General features: G+C 37.5%; 1 protein-coding gene across 1 annotated transcript in view; it reads left to right on the top strand.

Annotated features, from left to right (window-relative positions):
- The first annotated feature begins 1,656 nt into the window (after positions 1 to 1,656).
- The window catches only part of PPFIBP2 (PPFIA binding protein 2), a 76,125-nt gene continuing 59,856 nt past the window's right edge, over positions 1,657 to 17,925 (top strand). Inside the window, exons 1-2 of the mRNA XM_059848401.1 lie at positions 1,657 to 1,735; positions 14,691 to 14,905. Of these exons, the coding sequence (XP_059704384.1) occupies positions 1,672 to 1,735; positions 14,691 to 14,905 (279 nt within the window). The 5' untranslated portion in view covers positions 1,657 to 1,671. The remainder of the gene's footprint in view (positions 1,736 to 14,690; positions 14,906 to 17,925) is intronic.

Below are 17,925 nucleotides of genomic sequence, written 5' to 3' on the forward strand. Positions count from 1 at the left end.
TTCCATTAATCTGAGCCTTGGGTGACAGTGAGGATGAGGCATTCTCACATTGCTCTTCAGATCAATGTGATCTGAAGCTAAATTGTGGCTTACCCACTGTGACAAGCTGTAAATGGCAGAGTTTAAATTAGAATGTTGCAGTTCCTGACTCATTCCTGCATCTGTCTCTCTGGGTCCTGGGGTTATCTACATTAACTGGAATCAACATGGGATGCTGATAACACAGAGGTTCCTAATAAATTAGATTTCTTTGAAGAAGAAACCCATTTCTTGGAGAAAAACCCATGTCTCAGGATTGTTAGTTTTCAAGAGAAGAAAACAATTTTGGTTGGATGATAGAAATTTTCATTGTAATTTTTTTTCAACTCAAACTATTTGAATTCTTAGCACAAGTAATCCCATGATAAACACATATTCGTGGCATTTCAGTAGCATTGGGATCATAGGCCCATTGCATTTACACCTACACACAACCTGAGTTATATGAAGGAAATCTGTCCATTGTCAGGCTAGGGGTCTTTGGTGGTAGCTGCTAAAATGGAACAGTTTTAAACCACAGCTCTTACAACTCGCTGTGAAAAAAGACTGAATGCTGAGAGACTGAATTGCAGCTTTCATGGAGAAGCAATCAAAATACTGTGAGCCTTTGTGGGCTCTGTGGGTGCTGTGAGCTGTGTTGGAACCCTGTGAGCCGCATGCACAGGAGCCATCCCTGTTTCCTCTCTGTGTGGGCACTGCTCTCGTGCTTCATTGATGAAGTGATGTGCAAAAGGGCCTTATTCCAGAGGGGATTTTTTCACTGGCAGTGAAATGGACTGAATAAATTTTTCTCCCCTTTGAAATGTCATCTGTTGGCAGCAGCAGCTGCTGCTTGGCTTAGAGTCCAGCAGCACCAACTCACAATCAGGTACTCATTCTGGAAGGGTTTTCTCTTTATTTTTTTTTGTTATCCCCACTGTCAGGTGGTAGCATGAATGTATTTAATCCTGTTTTATAGTAGCAGCAGCAAATTCAGAGAACTCATATCTGGGGCATTTTGGTTATTTGAACAGAAAAAAATGGGATTTTTGGTGTCATGAAAGAGATGGTGAAAAGACTGAAGGGGGATATAGAAAGAAGGAATAAAAATTATTTCAGAATTTTCTTTACTCTTAAAGCAAAAATCAAAAAGCAGACTTCCTAAAGATTTCTGCTAATAGGAAAGACCTGTTCTGCCCCATGTCTTCATTCCTTCATTGAACCTTAGTCAATCCTCTTTTTTTCCCCACAGAGAAAAAGGCTGAAATGCACTGAACTTTGAATCTAGGGAACCATTGTTAAGGAGGAGGAGCAGAAGAATCTTGGGCTTCCAGTATTTGAAGTTCTTTGAGATTTTTTTATTTGCATTTGACTGTTTTACTAAAATCTCTTCAAAAAAATGAATCAGAACTTCCAAGTCATCTATCAAGAACAGGAAAAGGTTGTTGGTGTTTTTTTTAGTTTTGTTATTATTGGGCTGTATTTTTGTATCACTAGGCTGCATTACTAAGCTTTAACATGGATTTTGTTTGTGTAGCCTAATGCATAATGTGACAGTGACATATATTTTGCCATCAGGCTATTTAGTGTAATACATATGGTTTATTCTGTCTTTTCAGTAGAGGGAGTAAAGATCTGAAGAAATCCCAGAGGATGGCTTCTGATGCCAGTCATATGCTGGAAGCAGCTTTGGAGCAAATGGATGACATCATTGCAGGTACAACAATGCATTATTTTACACCACACAGTCTTGAGATTTAACTATGTTTGGTTTGCTTTTTAATAATTATTCCCACTTTATCAGGTTCTCTGACACGCAGATTTCACTATTAACGCTCTGGTTCAATAGCTGTGTGAAGAAAGCTGAAAATAAATAAAGCAAGTAAAAGAAACCCTATAATTAATTTCCCCTCAGACAGGTGAATGTTGAAGTAAGAAAGGTTTACTTTGCTTTAATGCTCTATGGTAACTTAAACACATCCTAAGCCATGTGGCACCATCCAAATGTTAGTTTTGTATTTCAATATGTGGTAAAGTTTTCACCAAGTCTTCTGGCTTGCTGGATAATTTATAACTGCATCAAAAACATGCACATAGAGATATATAAAAATGTGTGTATACATAAAAACACACCTAATTTTTATTATGTCCTGGGGTTTGTGCTCTCACACCATGCAGCAGGAGCTCCTTAAAGGAGTGTCAGGGTAGGGCCATGATCTCACTTTTGCACAATGGGAAAGAATTCACTAAAGCTTCATAAATCTAAAGAGTGACACCCAGGCTGAGCCTTCTTCCCTGGTGATGGAGGCAAAGGCATCAGCTGCAGCTGTGCTGCTCCTTGATCTTCATGCTCTTCTGGGAAAGCTTTCTGTCCAGAGACTGATATGGGGCTTTAAGTGTCGCCATCAGGCTAGATCATTATCCAGTTTTTTTAGTTCAAACAATCACTAGGGTTCGGTTTGTTTGTTTTTTGCATCATATGAGTCTTCACTTTATTCTGTATGTGGAAACTCTAACAGACTGCTGAGATGCACAGAACTGTAAATATGAATATGGGATAGATATAACTGAAGTGACTTTTGCCTAGAAAAAGTTCAAGGCAAATAGGAAAAATAACACATATTTCCTTGTCCTGCATGAAAAACCTTATTCTAACAAGATTTTAACCAACAGAAGTTGACTGGGATTTATTTTTTTTACACCTAGCAAAACACCATAGGTAGGGAAGCATTGAACTTCCCTCAGATGTATAAGAAAAGCAAGTCCCAAACCATAATTCATAAACTAGAGAACTGCAATACTTTTTGCCCACTGGGGTGCCATGGAAGTTGTGCTCAGAAATCACCTGCACACAAATGGAACTCAGTGTCTCCCTTCTGCGGTGATTTATACACAGCTCTGCACACACTGGGGATATCATGGATGCACTGGTCGTTTCACTCTGCAGAAAAAGCAAGAGACTGGAAAAAGTCACTCTATTTAAATCGATTTTCAGATTAGAGACTTTTTTTTTCCAGGAGCTATCAGTTGTGAGGCGAGTCCTGGCTGTGACAATAGGTGTTTAGTGCTGGGTGTTTTTTCATGGTATGGAGAGATATCCTCCTAATATGTGGTATAACTGATTAAATAGCAATATATGACAGCCTAAGAAAATAAATTTTTTCCTAAGTTTCTTGTCAAAAAAATAATTGAGGCCAGAAGACAGCTTTTCTTTTGGTTCAGTGGTTGGTTGGTTGATTTTAATATTCTTTTCCCTGTTCCTTTTTCAGATTGTTTGTGCCATACCATTTCAGGGTTTAATCTTGATGAATAAGGAATAAAATTAAATTTTTCCAGGCTTTCAAATGACGTCACTTTTACCCCCATCACTTGGCTGTCTAGGTGGTGTAGAGCACAAAGGCAGAGAAGTAAAGCAGATGCTGGAACAACTATTCCCTGGAAATCAGCTGATCACAGCTGTTCTGTGCTGGTGACCAAGCCCTAAAGTTAAAAGATTCAGGCATAAATAAACTCCAGTGGCAAGTGGAGTTTATTTCCACAGTGGTCATGAGCAGCCTCTCCAGGAGAGCTGAATCTGTGACTTTGCAGTACTTATATTTTCAGTCTGATGTCCACAGATAGGCAGCACAACATTGAGAACAAGCTTATATAAAGATATCTAATGGGAGAAAAAACAAATTATTTCCCATACAGTGCATCTGTCAAGCCTCATGGATGTTAATTAAATGCTTCCCATATGATTTCAGTGTTATATCTACCTGTATTACTACAGAAACATATTGATTTATTCCTATACTTATGGAAAAACCCAGTTGTTTGGAAAGGTTGTTGACCTTATTTCTTTATTATTTTCTTTTGCCAGGAATAGATAAAACTTTTTAAGACAGGTTAAGTCTGTTGTCATTCTCCTCTAGCCAATGTTCTGTGTGTTCTGGAACAATTTCTTGCATATTCTGGCATGATTGAAGGACCAAGTAGATCTGCTGTAGTCTATACTTTGGTACGGCTGTTATCCCAATTTGTCTGAAACTGAGGCACAGAATGATAATTCGAGTTTGGCTCTCCCTAATTCAATCCAGTAAGCTTCTGTATGCAATTTGGGCAGGGACTGGAAAACAGGAATGGTCTCTTGTCCTGTGTGGTGGTAAGAGAAAATAAAAGGTAGAAAACCCCTTTGAAAGGATGACTGTAATACTGTACTGAAACTTTCGAACATCCTTTAGTTACAAGCATGAAGAAACATCAGAGCAAAAAAATACATGTAGTAGAGAAGAAGCTGACAGCAGTTAGGAATTATTCAAACAATAAACACCATCAATAGCATGTGAAATTAGATAATTATCAAGCATTTAAGCACTGTATGTCATCCCAGAATCTGCAACAGCTGATAAGCCTCAAATCAGTGGAGAATTGGGAAATCATGTCCAGATAATGATTCTCCAAGCTCACTTTAAAAATAGGTTCAGCTGTCATATTGATAAGGTCAAATTGCCAAGCCAAAATGATTTGATGCTATTTTTGGTGCAGAAAACATCTGGGTTTGTTGTCAAACATCCATCCAGGTAGAGCTTCAAATATGGAAAAAATCATCTGTACAAATGTAGCTGCTTTTAGAGTTGAGAGGAAACAGCAAAAAGTCATTTTTTAAGAGCTTATGCTATTTCAATTTACTGTATCCAGATTCTATGGACATATCCAGGATTTAAAGAACTAAATTTACCTAAATAAGCTTTTTTTTGCAATGAGGCCTGAGTGAGTACTGGGAGAGCCACACACTTCTCTTGGCCTCAGAAACTTCATCTTTAGGCACAAAGTTAGCATTACTCCAATTTTAGAGAATTGAAGTCCAGAGATGTATATCTGACATTGTTTAACTTTTGAAGCTTGAGCATAAATGCATATATACACATGCAAAAATGGAGCATCCTATCTCTTTAATCAGCCTTCACTTCTTTTGTTCTCTTCAATAAAATATTGGATTGTGGCCATTCAGGGTAACAACTGGGTATATGCAAATATATATCACAAGCATTTACAGATTTGCACTTTTAGCCTTCCAATTCTAGAAGTCCCGCTCCTTGCTCCAGGAAGTAACATCTCTCATGCATGATTCTGATTAATCCAACCAAGAACTCTCACTGCAGCCTGTGCTCATTCTCAGTGCGGCACAAAACCTATTAGTGCTCAGACTGTATGAGGGGAGGGTTGTGAGGCAAGATAAACAAATTGAATTTCACTGGGCCTGATCAAATTTGACAGATAGGTCAGTGTTCCCAGGTCTTTTATGCCTGGGTGCATCTGTACTGATAACCCGCCCTCATAGCTATATAAATTAGGCACGCTAAATGATTAGCCTTATTTGACTAAAATATCAAAAAGGGCTAATGTGATTGTCTATGCACATTACTTAGCCATTAGCTGGAGTGACTTGCGCTCCAAACAGAGGTTTGCTCTGAAAAAAAGCACCATATATCATATCCATCTACTCATTCTTCTTTTAAGGTGTGTGACTTTGCATTGTTTCCCTCTGAGCTTTAACCAAATCATTACTTCTCCTTTTATTTAGCTTGTACCCATTTATTAAGATGTGTTTCTTTATAGGACTGTAGACTTTGGTTATTTTTCTTTGCAATATATCATAGCAAATTAATACAGTTTTTACTTTACAAATATTTTATATCAAACTGCTTCTTGCCGTCATCAATTTGTAAATCCATTATTTCCCTTTGTGATTAATGACCATTAATTGTAAAATCTAAAAATTCCAATATAGTTTGCTACAGTGTCTTCAAATTCACCAAGTCATCAGTGTAATTACTGAGTTTTCTTTTAACCAGAGCTCCTGCAATTATTGCTCACTGGAAAATAATGAGAAAGTTAAATGTGCAATCACATACTTCTGTATCAATGCTTCAGTATTAGCACAGAAAGATTAAAAATTAAATACAATTAAAAAGCTGAGCAAGGAGTATTCATGTTTAAATTCCCTTTTCCTGAGCTAGCTGAATGTTGGTGTTCAGCTCATGGCTTTGGCTGCTGTGTTAGAAACCCAGTACTGTCCACAGCCTTGCTGGAAAAGGAGCCTCCAGAGGAAATTGTACTTCAGAGATAAACAGGCTTTTAGTTCAAGTTTAATGTATTTTCCTCATGGGATTTACCAGCCAGAATTTGAAGGAGGAGCTGTTTGTGGGGATTAATAATTCACCTCTAATAAGTGATTAGAACTTGGTTTCCACACTAAAAAAGAGCACTGCCACTCACTTGAGCTCCTTTGGGTGGGCTTTAGGCTCAGTGGAACAAAGTTTTTGCTGAGTTCCTAGATAAATAAAAGGAAATCACAATATTTCCTGGTGACCTCATCCTTCACCCCTGAATAGCCACATGTCATCACAGGATTCATTCAGTCTCACAGCACTTTAACTGAGGAGGATGGACACCTCTGTTCTGCTTCATGAGGGATTGAAATTGTCCAGACCAGACAGAGAGCACTTAATCCTATTTTTGTGTGTTGGGGAGGTGCTGGTGGGTCTCATTTGCAGTCCATGCTGGGTGACATGCAGCTGATGGGCACAGCTGGGACTGTGTAGAATGGCTAGAAAATAACTTCTATTTGTTCTTTCCAATTTGTACACTTCCAGACAGTTTTATATTTTCATTGCTTAAATCCTATTCAAGGTTCACAAAACTTTGAGTTTGAAAGTTTGGTTTCTATAGTAAAGGTGCATAACTTTATAGTAGGAATCTCTGTAGAATTTCACTTCAGAGCACTGAACTGATTATTTAAAATAATGATGAGCACAACAGAACAATTTAAATACTAAGCAATTTCCTTCGTTATAGATCAAAGTAAGTGGACAACAACAATTGCAGTGGTTTTCTTGCATTTTCTAAATAAATAACAATTGTGTTAAAAGGCTGTGCTTCAGTTATGATTAATGCATTTCCTTTTTATCTTCTGTTATTTTTCAATCAATGATTTAGGCTATTTTTTCTGAACAGAAGAAATAATATGCCTAGAGCACTTGTGTATCTTGTTCCTGCTCTGCATTTGTGAGAAATAATATTGTGGCTTTCTTAACCATTAACTACAGTGTGTTTGTGCATAGATCTTACATCAATAGAGATATGAAAAAGGAAATTACATAGAAAATTACTTGAAACGAGGTCTTTTGATAGAGGAATACATAACTTCCTGTCATAACAGTTCCAGCAAACTTTGTGTCAAGAATGATGAGGACTTGAGGAGAAAGGAAAGAGGAAAAATTGTGTTTGGCCTCTAAATATTCAGGATATTAAAGGAGGGAATGAAAAAGCTGAACCCAATATTTATGGTTTATAATTTGTGGGGTTTTATTTTTTACCATTTAATTTTTTTTTTAAGGTGCTGACATTTATTTTCGGATACTTGACTTCAGAAAAGCTGATTAGTTAATTCCTCAGATATCAATAATAACCCATTTATAGCAATTAAAAATATTGTAAACATTTAAAAATCGAGCAATTGTTTTTCTGTTTACTCAATTCATCGTTTTTCATGCTAGCTCTCTGTGGCCTTGCCTTTCATTTTGTTAACCGCACCTAAAACAAATGTACACACTTGAATGACCGTTACAGCCATTTGTTACTATAACCAGCTATTTATTAAGACTTTTACACTTGCTATAGCCTTCAGGTTAAAACTTTGCATAAGTTTCCAGCTGCATTTTTGTTCTAAAAGCATGTGAAAATCAGGGCACCTTGCATGGTGATTTGTGCCTGTGCAGCACTGGCTTCTAATCCTTTCCCCAGGGTTGCCAGAGCAACCTGACCTTTGGAATTTCCTCAATTTTGAGTGCTTCACTTTGCAAGTGGTCACTACAGCAGTCCCCAGACATGCTTCCCAGTCTCACTTTCTCAGAATCATGGGGGTCTGAGCACAGGATGGACACGGGAGCCTCTCAATATTGCTTGCAGGAGTGATGGATTCCCTCTGCAAACAGGGCAGAACTGCAGAACATACAGAGCTGAAAGCACTGAGAGCATCTTTCCTATAAATACTTAATTATTATCTAAAAAATTGGTGTTTAAAATTGTTTGCTGTAGGGCAAAGTGGTCCTTTGAAGGTCCAAGTCGCACTGATTTACTGATCTATTTGCTCTTTAACTTCCCTTGCAAGTGTTTCTGCCTTTCCAGCAAAACCACAAAATTAGCAGTTTTCTTGAGAATGGGAGTTAAAACTAATTCAAAATGGAAAAATGCTTACAGTTTAAATATACTACTTTAAATTTTTTATTCCTGACAAGGGATAGGTTTTTTTAGTACAAAACAGTAGAAATGCTGTAGTGTCCTAGACACTTACACCAACTTACCAAACTGCAGCAATGTATTTGCAGTTATAGCAAATAAACTCCACAGAGCAATGCTGTTTTTACTGAGTTTTGAGGAAGGATTGAAAAGAAACTGAAACATAAATAGCTGCAGATACAACATGTGGCAAAGAAAGGCAGTTAAACCATGATGGGCAAAACCCCACGGGATTGAAAATCTGAGACACAAAGGTCCTTTTGTAGTTTATATGATGTGATCTGTTCTTCAGTACATGAGTGAGTCAGTTCTTTAACAGGCAAGTGGACAGATTGCTAAGATTTTAAATTTAAAAGTTTCGTATCATTAAATTCAAAATTGTATCTTGTCCACTTCTTACTTTAAGCTAATGAAATTGATTCAAGAGTCTTTTAAAAAGTGAAAACTGTGTAATCTTAATGGAACAAGTCTCCTTCACTTCCTCACAAACTGAATGATCTTACTACTGCTCATTACAACAATTACAGATTTTGTGCTAAAAACACTGTTTTACTTAGATTAATGATTTCACTGGCCCTAAATACACTCCTTTTTTATGTGTAATTTAAAAACAGAGAAAATTGCAATTTTTTTTATTTTTTAATAAATGTGTTGATCCTGTTTTTCCTGTGCAATGGAGACTTAGCCTCAAACGTCCATCACAGCTGTATAATCTATCTCCCTTTTCTTCACCAGGCTGCTTAGCTTATGTTTCTGGGTAGGAGAGATTCTCTTTGTTGGAACTGTGTGTGCAGTCTCTAAAAGTACTGCACATCGCAGCTCAGCATCTAGAAGCATGCAGGAAAGAAATCTGAGTAATTACACCTACAATTTGCATAAGAAATTATAGACAGTTCTTGGAAATTGTCTGAAAGATTCCATGTGTGATTGTAGGCAGAGCTCAGCTGAAAATCATCTGAGCTGTGTGAAGCTCTCATCTGAATGTGGTCATTAGTGTTTTTAGGCTTGGAAATTTTTTCCTAGGGCTTCCTGCTAATCCAGCTTAATGGTTACTTTTCCCTGTAGTTAAAGATTTAAAAGCAGAGATTTGAGGAGAAGTTAATATGAGCTGTGATTCAAAACACACAGTTTGTGATGTATTCTGCATCACAGTATGGGAAGAAAGGCTTGTGTGAGCTCCGTCTTCACTCCTCCTGCAGGAGGCTTAGGAACAAGGAGGCTGAAATACGTCCTCTCCAGCCCTTACTACTAGTTTACATAAACTCACATTTTCAAGGCTGTCTTCATGAGAAAAAGAAAACTGTGCTTCAAAGGAAATTGCACTGTGTAATCTTGAAGGAGAGAGGAAGAACTTGGACAACCTCTATGCTCACTGAGTAAAAATTCAGGTAAAAATATTTTTTCTAGTAATGTAATGATTGACTGAAAGGCCAGAGGAAAGGTATGTTTAGAACTTTATTCCAACCACTGTTGGTCAGACGTCAATATTGTTACTCATTAATATTTCCAGCTTTATAGAAAGTCATCCTTAACCAGCATAGAAGTAGGTTTTGGTGTTTGCTGGGGGGCTTTCCTTGTTTTTTGCTGATTTGTGATTGAAAGGAGCCAGCATTCTTAGGAAAATCTCTTTTTGACCACTGTTGGTTGAGTTGTACATTACCTGGATTTTTTTTTCAAACTCAGCCAGTTTGAAATGAAAAAATTGAGGTGAAAAGGATGAATGCAGGGGATCAGAAGTCAAGATGCAAGGGAAAGTGAGAGATCAGATACAACATCTACTGCTAGGAGAGTTGGAAGCTGTGTGAAGGATGAATGCACACAAGATGGGCTGAGGAGAGGGGTTTTCAGCCTGGTGGGGCTTTTACCTCTTTCGTTACTTGTTCCTAGTAACTTATTTTTGCAAGCTACTGGCAGTGCTGTTTTCTGAATAGGTTATGTATTTGCCCAAAAGGAATGTTTCTTTGAAGCCATCCTGCTAATTGCAAGGAACTCTGAGAGAAAAATGTGCATGCTCGGTCAGGGTGGGAGAAATGAGTAACTTAAAAGCTGTTTTGCTTGCTTTATTTCTTATTTTCTTCTTTCTGCCTACATATAATGCGCAGCTGCCTTTAACCTCCTTCACTCACTAACTGTTTGGGGAGGCCAGGAGGGAGCTACTTGGAATGTCTCAGTTTCAACACTTTTTCTCTCTTTCTTTCTTTTCTTTCCTTTCTCTTTCTCTTTCTTTTCTTTCCTTTCTCTTTTCTCTTTCTTTTCTCTTTCTCTCTCTCTCTCCTTTCTCTCTCTCTCTCTTTTCTCTCTCTCTCTCTCTTTTTTCCCTGCTCTTCTAAAGTAAACATTCATGATGAATAATTGTGTTCCAGGAGTACACTACCAAACCATGGTGTTAGGTATTATATAAACTTCATGACAAAAGATTCCCCTGTGTCCTGTTTACCCCTGGAAAAAGAAGTGAGGTATAGGAAGACTATGACTTGCTCAAGAAAAAGAATTAGTTATTTTGCAAGAGTTGGAAACGTCAATAATTTTTCCTGAGTATTGATAAAATTCTGATGTTTGAACTTCATTCTTCCCCTCTTCAGTTATTTTTAACAAAGCTACACAGATATAGACAGCTGTAAATAGTGGAGAATGCTGGTAACAAAAATTGTTGTGTGGCATCTCTTTTTATTTCCATTAATCTGCAAGAACATCCAAATTCTTACTGTCTGGTGCTAAAACTTCATGTACTTTGCAGCACGATGATGTCAAGGTTTAAAGCAAGGCAAAGAAATACAATTATTTACTCCTACACCCTTCTGTTTTCCAGGTTGTGTTCTTGTGGTGAGCAGTGCAATCCTACTTAGTATGAAACTACATGGAAAGCAAATAAAAGAAGGAAGCCTGTGATTAATTTGAATTTTAGCAGTAAATCAGGAAGTTTTCTGAATTAAAATGCTGAGTTGGGCTTTGTATTTCTGCATTTCTGTCCCTACTACAAAGTGCATTATTTGTTGCATTCAAAGGAGTTCTCCATTTTCCATTGCTAGGAGAATAAAAGGGACTACGTTAGCAATCCATAGCAAACCAGTTTGAAAGTAATTCAGCGTTTTGCAAAATGGGAGGATGCAGAGAATTCTGCCAGTCTGAACTGCCAATTGAAGAGCTTGGGATAACTCAAGCATGCATATGGAGCATGCCCAGTCTCAGGAAATCACAGAATTCCTGGCTGGCCCTGCCTGTGCTCCAACACTTTAGAAATTTTATCCTTTATAAAACCAGTTTCTTAAACATGACAGTCCATGTGTGTATATGCTGTTTTCTCTGGTATTTTGGTAGAGGCAAATCAAATGAAGGCATGATGAAATGTGTGAATATCACTGACGTTATACAATTATAATGTAATTATTATAATTACATTAATATAATATCACTAATATAACATAACTTATAATATTAATATATAAATATTATTATATGATTAATATAATATCACTGACATTATAAAATATCAACTGAATTTTCCTGCATCACCTGGGATTGTTTGCTAGGGAAAGCAGATGCTGCCAGGAGTGTTGTAGCTATGATAATGCAAGGATTGAGGCAAGAGGTGATACCCAGTGAGTCACTTGTGCTGGTGAGCAAATGTGTTACCTATACTGTCCTGGAGGAAGTCACAGTGGTACATTTGATGGAGGTGTTTATTTGATTATATAAACTATCTACTCTACCTAGTACATTCAACTGAGCTCCTGAACAACTGTCCTAAATTGTATTTAGCTTGGCTTTTTTTTCCCACACCTGAAGTATTTGTTGTGGGTCTGTAAGTTTATGTGATTTTTTTTGGATTGGGTGGAGTTTTGTTTGGTTTTTTTCTCTTGTCTATAAATATAAAATATTCATAAAACTATCTTGAAAAAATCTATAGCAGAATGCTCCTTTCAATTTCTCCCATTACATAAATATTCTAAATTGCCAGTTCATTGAAGGGGTAGCCACCACAGCTGATTATGAAATAACTTTGAATCCTGTCTGATTTTCTAGGGTGAAAAGTGCTTGCTAAGCAAAAAGGAAATATTGGCATGGAGTTTCCCAAAAGAGTGAGAAATGGCACAATAACCAAGGAATTAATGCTACTTAAGAAGTCAGGGTCATGTATCAGTTTGTGTGTGCATCTCTCAGAATGTTACCAGCCTCTCTGGCTGAATGAAAAGATGTCATTGGTTATATGATCCAAATGGCCCCTTACTCAGTTTGAAAATCTGCTTTTTTTTCAGTTTAATAGTTTATTATTAATCTGCATTAGGAGATAACAGAAACAAGATGGCCTAAGTAGCTGAGAGCATAGAAATACAAAAGAAAATGTCATTTAGGTGTAATAGAACACAAGTCCTGCAGAGCAGTCAGTTGATCGTCCCCTCAAAAGGAAGTAATTCAGGAAGCCAAGGTTGGTTTACAGGGGAATGTTGGCTCCTGTGGCAGCCTTGGAGCACCGGATATTGAAGAAACTTTATCTTGCACATGGTCTTGGCCAGAAATTAAGATGAGATCTTGCACTTGAGGTATTAAAATAAACTCATAAGCAGTAGAGGTCAACAGGATCAAACAGAATATTCTGAGTCAGGAAAGAGATTAAAGTAATATGAAATGCTCCAGTAGTGAAAATGGCAGTTGCTTTACCAAAATAAAAAAAGAAAAATCCTACTACAGAGCCTTGAAAAATTTCCAGGAAGGGCTTCTCATTATTTAAAATAGTCAAAAAAGAGCCCCACATGGATCATATGGTAGAATTCAAGCCACACTTTTTTTTTTTTTTTTTGCAAAGACATGATTACTTTGGGTGATCGAAAAAGTTTTTGAAGACAATCTGGTTAATATTATTTGAATTTTTCCCAAAAGCTGTGAGTAAAATTAAGCATTCATTAAATGAGAGACCAAGTATCTTCTTTGTTCAAAAACTGGTTGACATGGGAATAATATTAGCATTAAATGATCAATTAGCAGTTTGATTAAAAGCTGCTTTAGTTATTTCTGTGTCCTAGGACCTCCAGTGTTGGTGTGTTCATGAGATGTGTATCAGGCTGCAGGTAAAGTGAAACACTGGGTTCAAACATAGATGCCCAGATCATGGTAGATAAATGGCCACAGCAGGCAAACTAACACTGTTTGATGTGAGGTACTGTGCATTCAAGAAGAAAATCTGAATTCCTTATACATTTTTACATCACATTAGATACATCTGCTCAGTGGAAAAATAAATTTAAAAGGTCATTGTCAAAGATTTTTGTTCCCTTCATTGCTTACACGTAAACTATGTTAAACACAGGAGTAAAAAGAATAATAGCAAGGAGATTATTAAAATCCCCTTGTGTGCATCAATTATGAAGTCTTCTAAAGAATACTAAATATTATGTGGAGCCAGTACAATGTGAATAATCAAAAACAAAAAAAAAACCTCCCATTTTATCAAATAAGAAGGGAAATTGTGATTTTTTTGTATGCCAGAGAGAACAGAAATGAAAATATGTGTACAATCTATTATATACATGAGGCAATGAATTGTAAATAAAAAGTTTTAAAAGTAGAGCAAATAGAAATTTTCTACCTGACTGCTTCTTAAGATACAGAGGCATATTAAGGTCTGAAATCCAGGACTGAGAAAGGAGAGCTTATTTTAGTGTGCATCTCATTGCAATACAGAGGGTACTAAGAAAACAAGTACGTTTTGGAGATATTAGAATTTGTATTATTTATAATACTTCCATAAGTGAGTTATGGGTTCTGTGCCTGTAAGTGTTGAGAAAAATAATATTGGTGTTGGAGGACTGGAAGGAGAGACACAATGCAATTTAGAGAGCTTTTTGTCATTTATAGAGCTAGAAAAGTTTCATTTGCAATTTTTGTTGCTAACTTTTTGGGTGTTGTTCTCTGTGGGAGAGTTCTAAACCTGCTCATGGTCATTTATGTTTTTCTAGATCTGGTAACATGATCTATTTTGATCCCATTTTCTTGTCAGAGAGCTGCATCAGTCATTCATTACTTTGCAGCGTGCAGAATGGGGACTTTCAGTGATGTAGCTGAGAAGTTAGTGACATCTCATGGCAACTGTGGAAAACTACAGGTGATTTGGGATAAGCTTTGGGATTTATCATTTGGACATTGCAAACATGATCTAGGTCAAAAATCTTTTTTGATAAGCATGTACAAACCTCTTGCATTTGGTTCTCCAGATTTCATGATTTCTCTAGAGACTAATTCAGGTATTTCTAAGCCTGAAATGAAAGTTTTCAGCCTGGAGTGAAACTTGTCAGTCTGAAGCCCAAATATTGTAGCATGCAGTACCTATTAATTTGCCACCTCCATAGCGATTTTATGCTATTATTGTCTCTCCTCACTTTGTTTTTCCTTAGGCACAAAGTCAGCAACAGAGTATGCTAATGGTGGTTATGATATTGTGTCACCTGCTCCATCAGTGTACCTGGGCACATTTCAAATTTTACACCTCCTGGAAGATCTGAAGATGGCCCTGGAGATGCTGGAGGACCCTCAGGAGAAAGAAGCTCTGAGAAACCAAATCCCAGGGGCCACAGCACTGTGTCTGAGGGAGTGGTTTGAGGAGAACCTGGTGAGTTGTTATTTGAGCTTTTCCATTTTTTCTGCAAACAGGATTGGGTCAAGTATTTCCATGCTTAAATCATTTCCATAAACACTGAAATCTGCATACTTAGAGAACTGCAGGGGGTGATGAGCAATAACAGCTGAGGATATCACTGCTTTATGTACTGATTTCTAGAGCAATGCAGATATAGGAGTAGAAGAAGTTGATAAAAGACCTTACTTCGTCCTTTGGGGAGAGGACATAGTAAAAATGAAGTATAGAAAAAGTTGCCTTTTCTGTGGTTGTTTTTTTTTTTTTATTCTGTTTGCTTTATTTCACTTTTTGCTGGAGATAACAAATTTATAACTATTTACAAAACTTCTAACTTATAAACTGTCCGTTTAGAATAGGGTGGCATTATCTGTTAAAAGGACAGATCCAGACTGGATGATCCTCATTTCCTTTTCCTTGCTGCATGGCCTTTGTTATCAGTATTAAAAATCTCCAAAGCATCCTGTACACCAGGCAGGGGGGTAAATGCAGGAAAGCCTTTGATTCTGAAGTGGAGACATTCCTGTTGGGATAGGTGGGGAATAAACCTCTGACTACACTGGAAAAGGCTGAGGTTTTCCAGGTGAAGAGATAGACTTCAAAAGAAGAGACCCACGGGGTGTAAAGGAAAAAAAACCACAACATTTCCCTTCCCCAAACCTGCCACTGCCAGGGACTGGTGGGATCCTCATGAGTGAAAGAAGAAAACCTAGCTAGTATTATTTAAATTTTCCCAAGAGCTGTGAGTAAAATTAAGCATTCATTAAATGAGGGATGAAGTAGCATCTTTGTTCAAAAAACTGGTTGACATGGGGAATAATATTAGCATTAAATGATCAATTAGCAGTTTGGTTAAAAGCTGCTTTAGGTGCAGAAATTATTTCTGTGTCCTAGGACCTATAGTCCTAGGATGCAGGAAATGCAGGAAAGCCTTTGAATCAAAAGGGGAGACATTTCTGTCAGGATAGATGGGGAATAAACATCTGACTACACTGGAAAAGGCTGAGGTTTACCAGGTGAGGAGCAGATCCTGAGACAGACCTCAAAAAAAGACACTCACTGGGTGTAGAGAAACATCAGATTGCCCTTCCCCAAACCTGCCACTGCCAGGGACTGGTGGGTTCTTCATGAGTAAAACCTACCTGTGGCTTCTCCAGGTCCAGAAAGTTTCCTGGATTAATGGTTTTCTTTCTGGCTGTGTCAGTACATGTGACTTTCATGGAAGCATGCCTGTGGCCCTTGGTTTGGTGTTTATGATCTGCTGGGGCTGCCAGTGCTGGCTAAAACCCCAGTTTGTTTTGTTTGTTTGAGCTTGTCAGCTGCTGGCTCCTTGGCATTCTTCACAGAGTGCAGGTCTGTGGCTGGAAAATCCTGTTTGGGCCCACGTGAGAGAAAGGAATGCGAATTTGGTCCCAGTTTTGAAAGCTAAAGGTGTAGGCAATGTTTAATTTGCATTTACAGTGTTAGATTTTGGATTTAGATATTCTTAGGCCAGCTCTTACCAAATACTTACCTCAGCAGAAATTTTAATGATTTTTCTAATCTTTTTGATAACTAAGAGATGAGTTTAGTGCATAAAAGCCAGGTTTTCAGAGGAATATTTGACCTGAATCAAGAGTAGTATTCATTGGACAAAGCAATTGGGCAATTTCTGGACTCAGAACCAAGAAAAGAGGGAAGGTGTGGTTTGGAGTATCTCTAGTGCAGCATGGAGTGATAACTGGTTTTAAAATATTCTGCACTGCTTGCATCGAGGGAGGGTAGTGCACAGCTGCTGTGACTGGTATTTGAAAATGGATAGTAATGGATTATGTATTTGAAGACCTTTCTTGAATTTTTTTAAACACAAATAAAATTTGCAAGCATGCATATAATTTCTGTGGAAGAAAACTGATAAAATTCAGCTTATCAAATTAAATGGAAGCTGTATTTTATAGTAGTGTCCCATACTGAAATTTCCTTCATTCCAGCCCAGAGCTATGAAACATGACACTTAATATGTGTCATATGTCAGGATAGCTGAGGTAGTGAGTTCTAAAGAATGAGATCTCAGTGAATCCATTCACACTGGGAGCCTCAAAGGCAGTTTGGTGATCATTACTCTATGAAATGCTGGAGTGTCATTAAAAAAACCCCACTCAGACGTGGCACGTTGTCCACTGTCTCTTCTAAGGATTCTGCCTAAAGTGTGGGCTAATAACTGGAGTGTATTTTAATTGCTGTATTCAAGTCAAACATTATATAAAAGATTGCTTAATATCAGTAGCAGTATTTGAATTGCAACCAACAGTGTATGTGAAATGCATGCAGCAAACAGTGGATGGTGAAATAATTCCTTTGAGATTTTGTTTTGAGCTGTTACAGGTTAAGTAACAGCTGTAAACAGAGGGATTTTCTTTTGTGAGTGATTAATTCCACATCTGTTTATTTCTGGGGTCCATGCACCTTCCTTTGCAGCTGGAGAGCTGCTGTAGCATGTCACTCAATAGCTTCAGAGACTACAGCAATTGCTCTGTTTCTAACATTTTACTCAAATGGGCACCAAAAATATTCCCAACTTATCCTAATTAGGCACATATTAGAAACTAAAGATACAAAAAGCCATTCCATGTTTTTAAAAGCAGATAAGAATGCTTCTTTCAAGAAAAGTGTGTTGTTCTCCTTCACTTCAGTGTGTGTTTAAAATTGTATCAAAAATTATTTCAGCTGCCATGGCTAATCAAGAATACAAACAATGTGCCTAATGAAAATCATTTGAATGTGTGTTTTGCCACTGCCCTGTGTTGCTTTGCTGGAAAAGCACAGAAAGGGAAGTCAGAAGGAAGACTGGAGACTCATTCCTGCTGGATGTTATCAAACAGCAGCATTTGACTGCCAGCATTTGGGTTTAAGCAAATTACAGGATAAAAGTACCAGTGGCTGTCTGGTGTGCTCCTTCGGAACTAGCAATCTTCATAAACTAATGCAGCCCTGAGAGCTCTTTGAGGCCCAGGTTG

Source organism: Haemorhous mexicanus, chromosome 6 (assembly GCF_027477595.1).
Source record: "Haemorhous mexicanus isolate bHaeMex1 chromosome 6, bHaeMex1.pri, whole genome shotgun sequence".
Taxonomy (NCBI): domain Eukaryota; kingdom Metazoa; phylum Chordata; class Aves; order Passeriformes; family Fringillidae; genus Haemorhous; species Haemorhous mexicanus.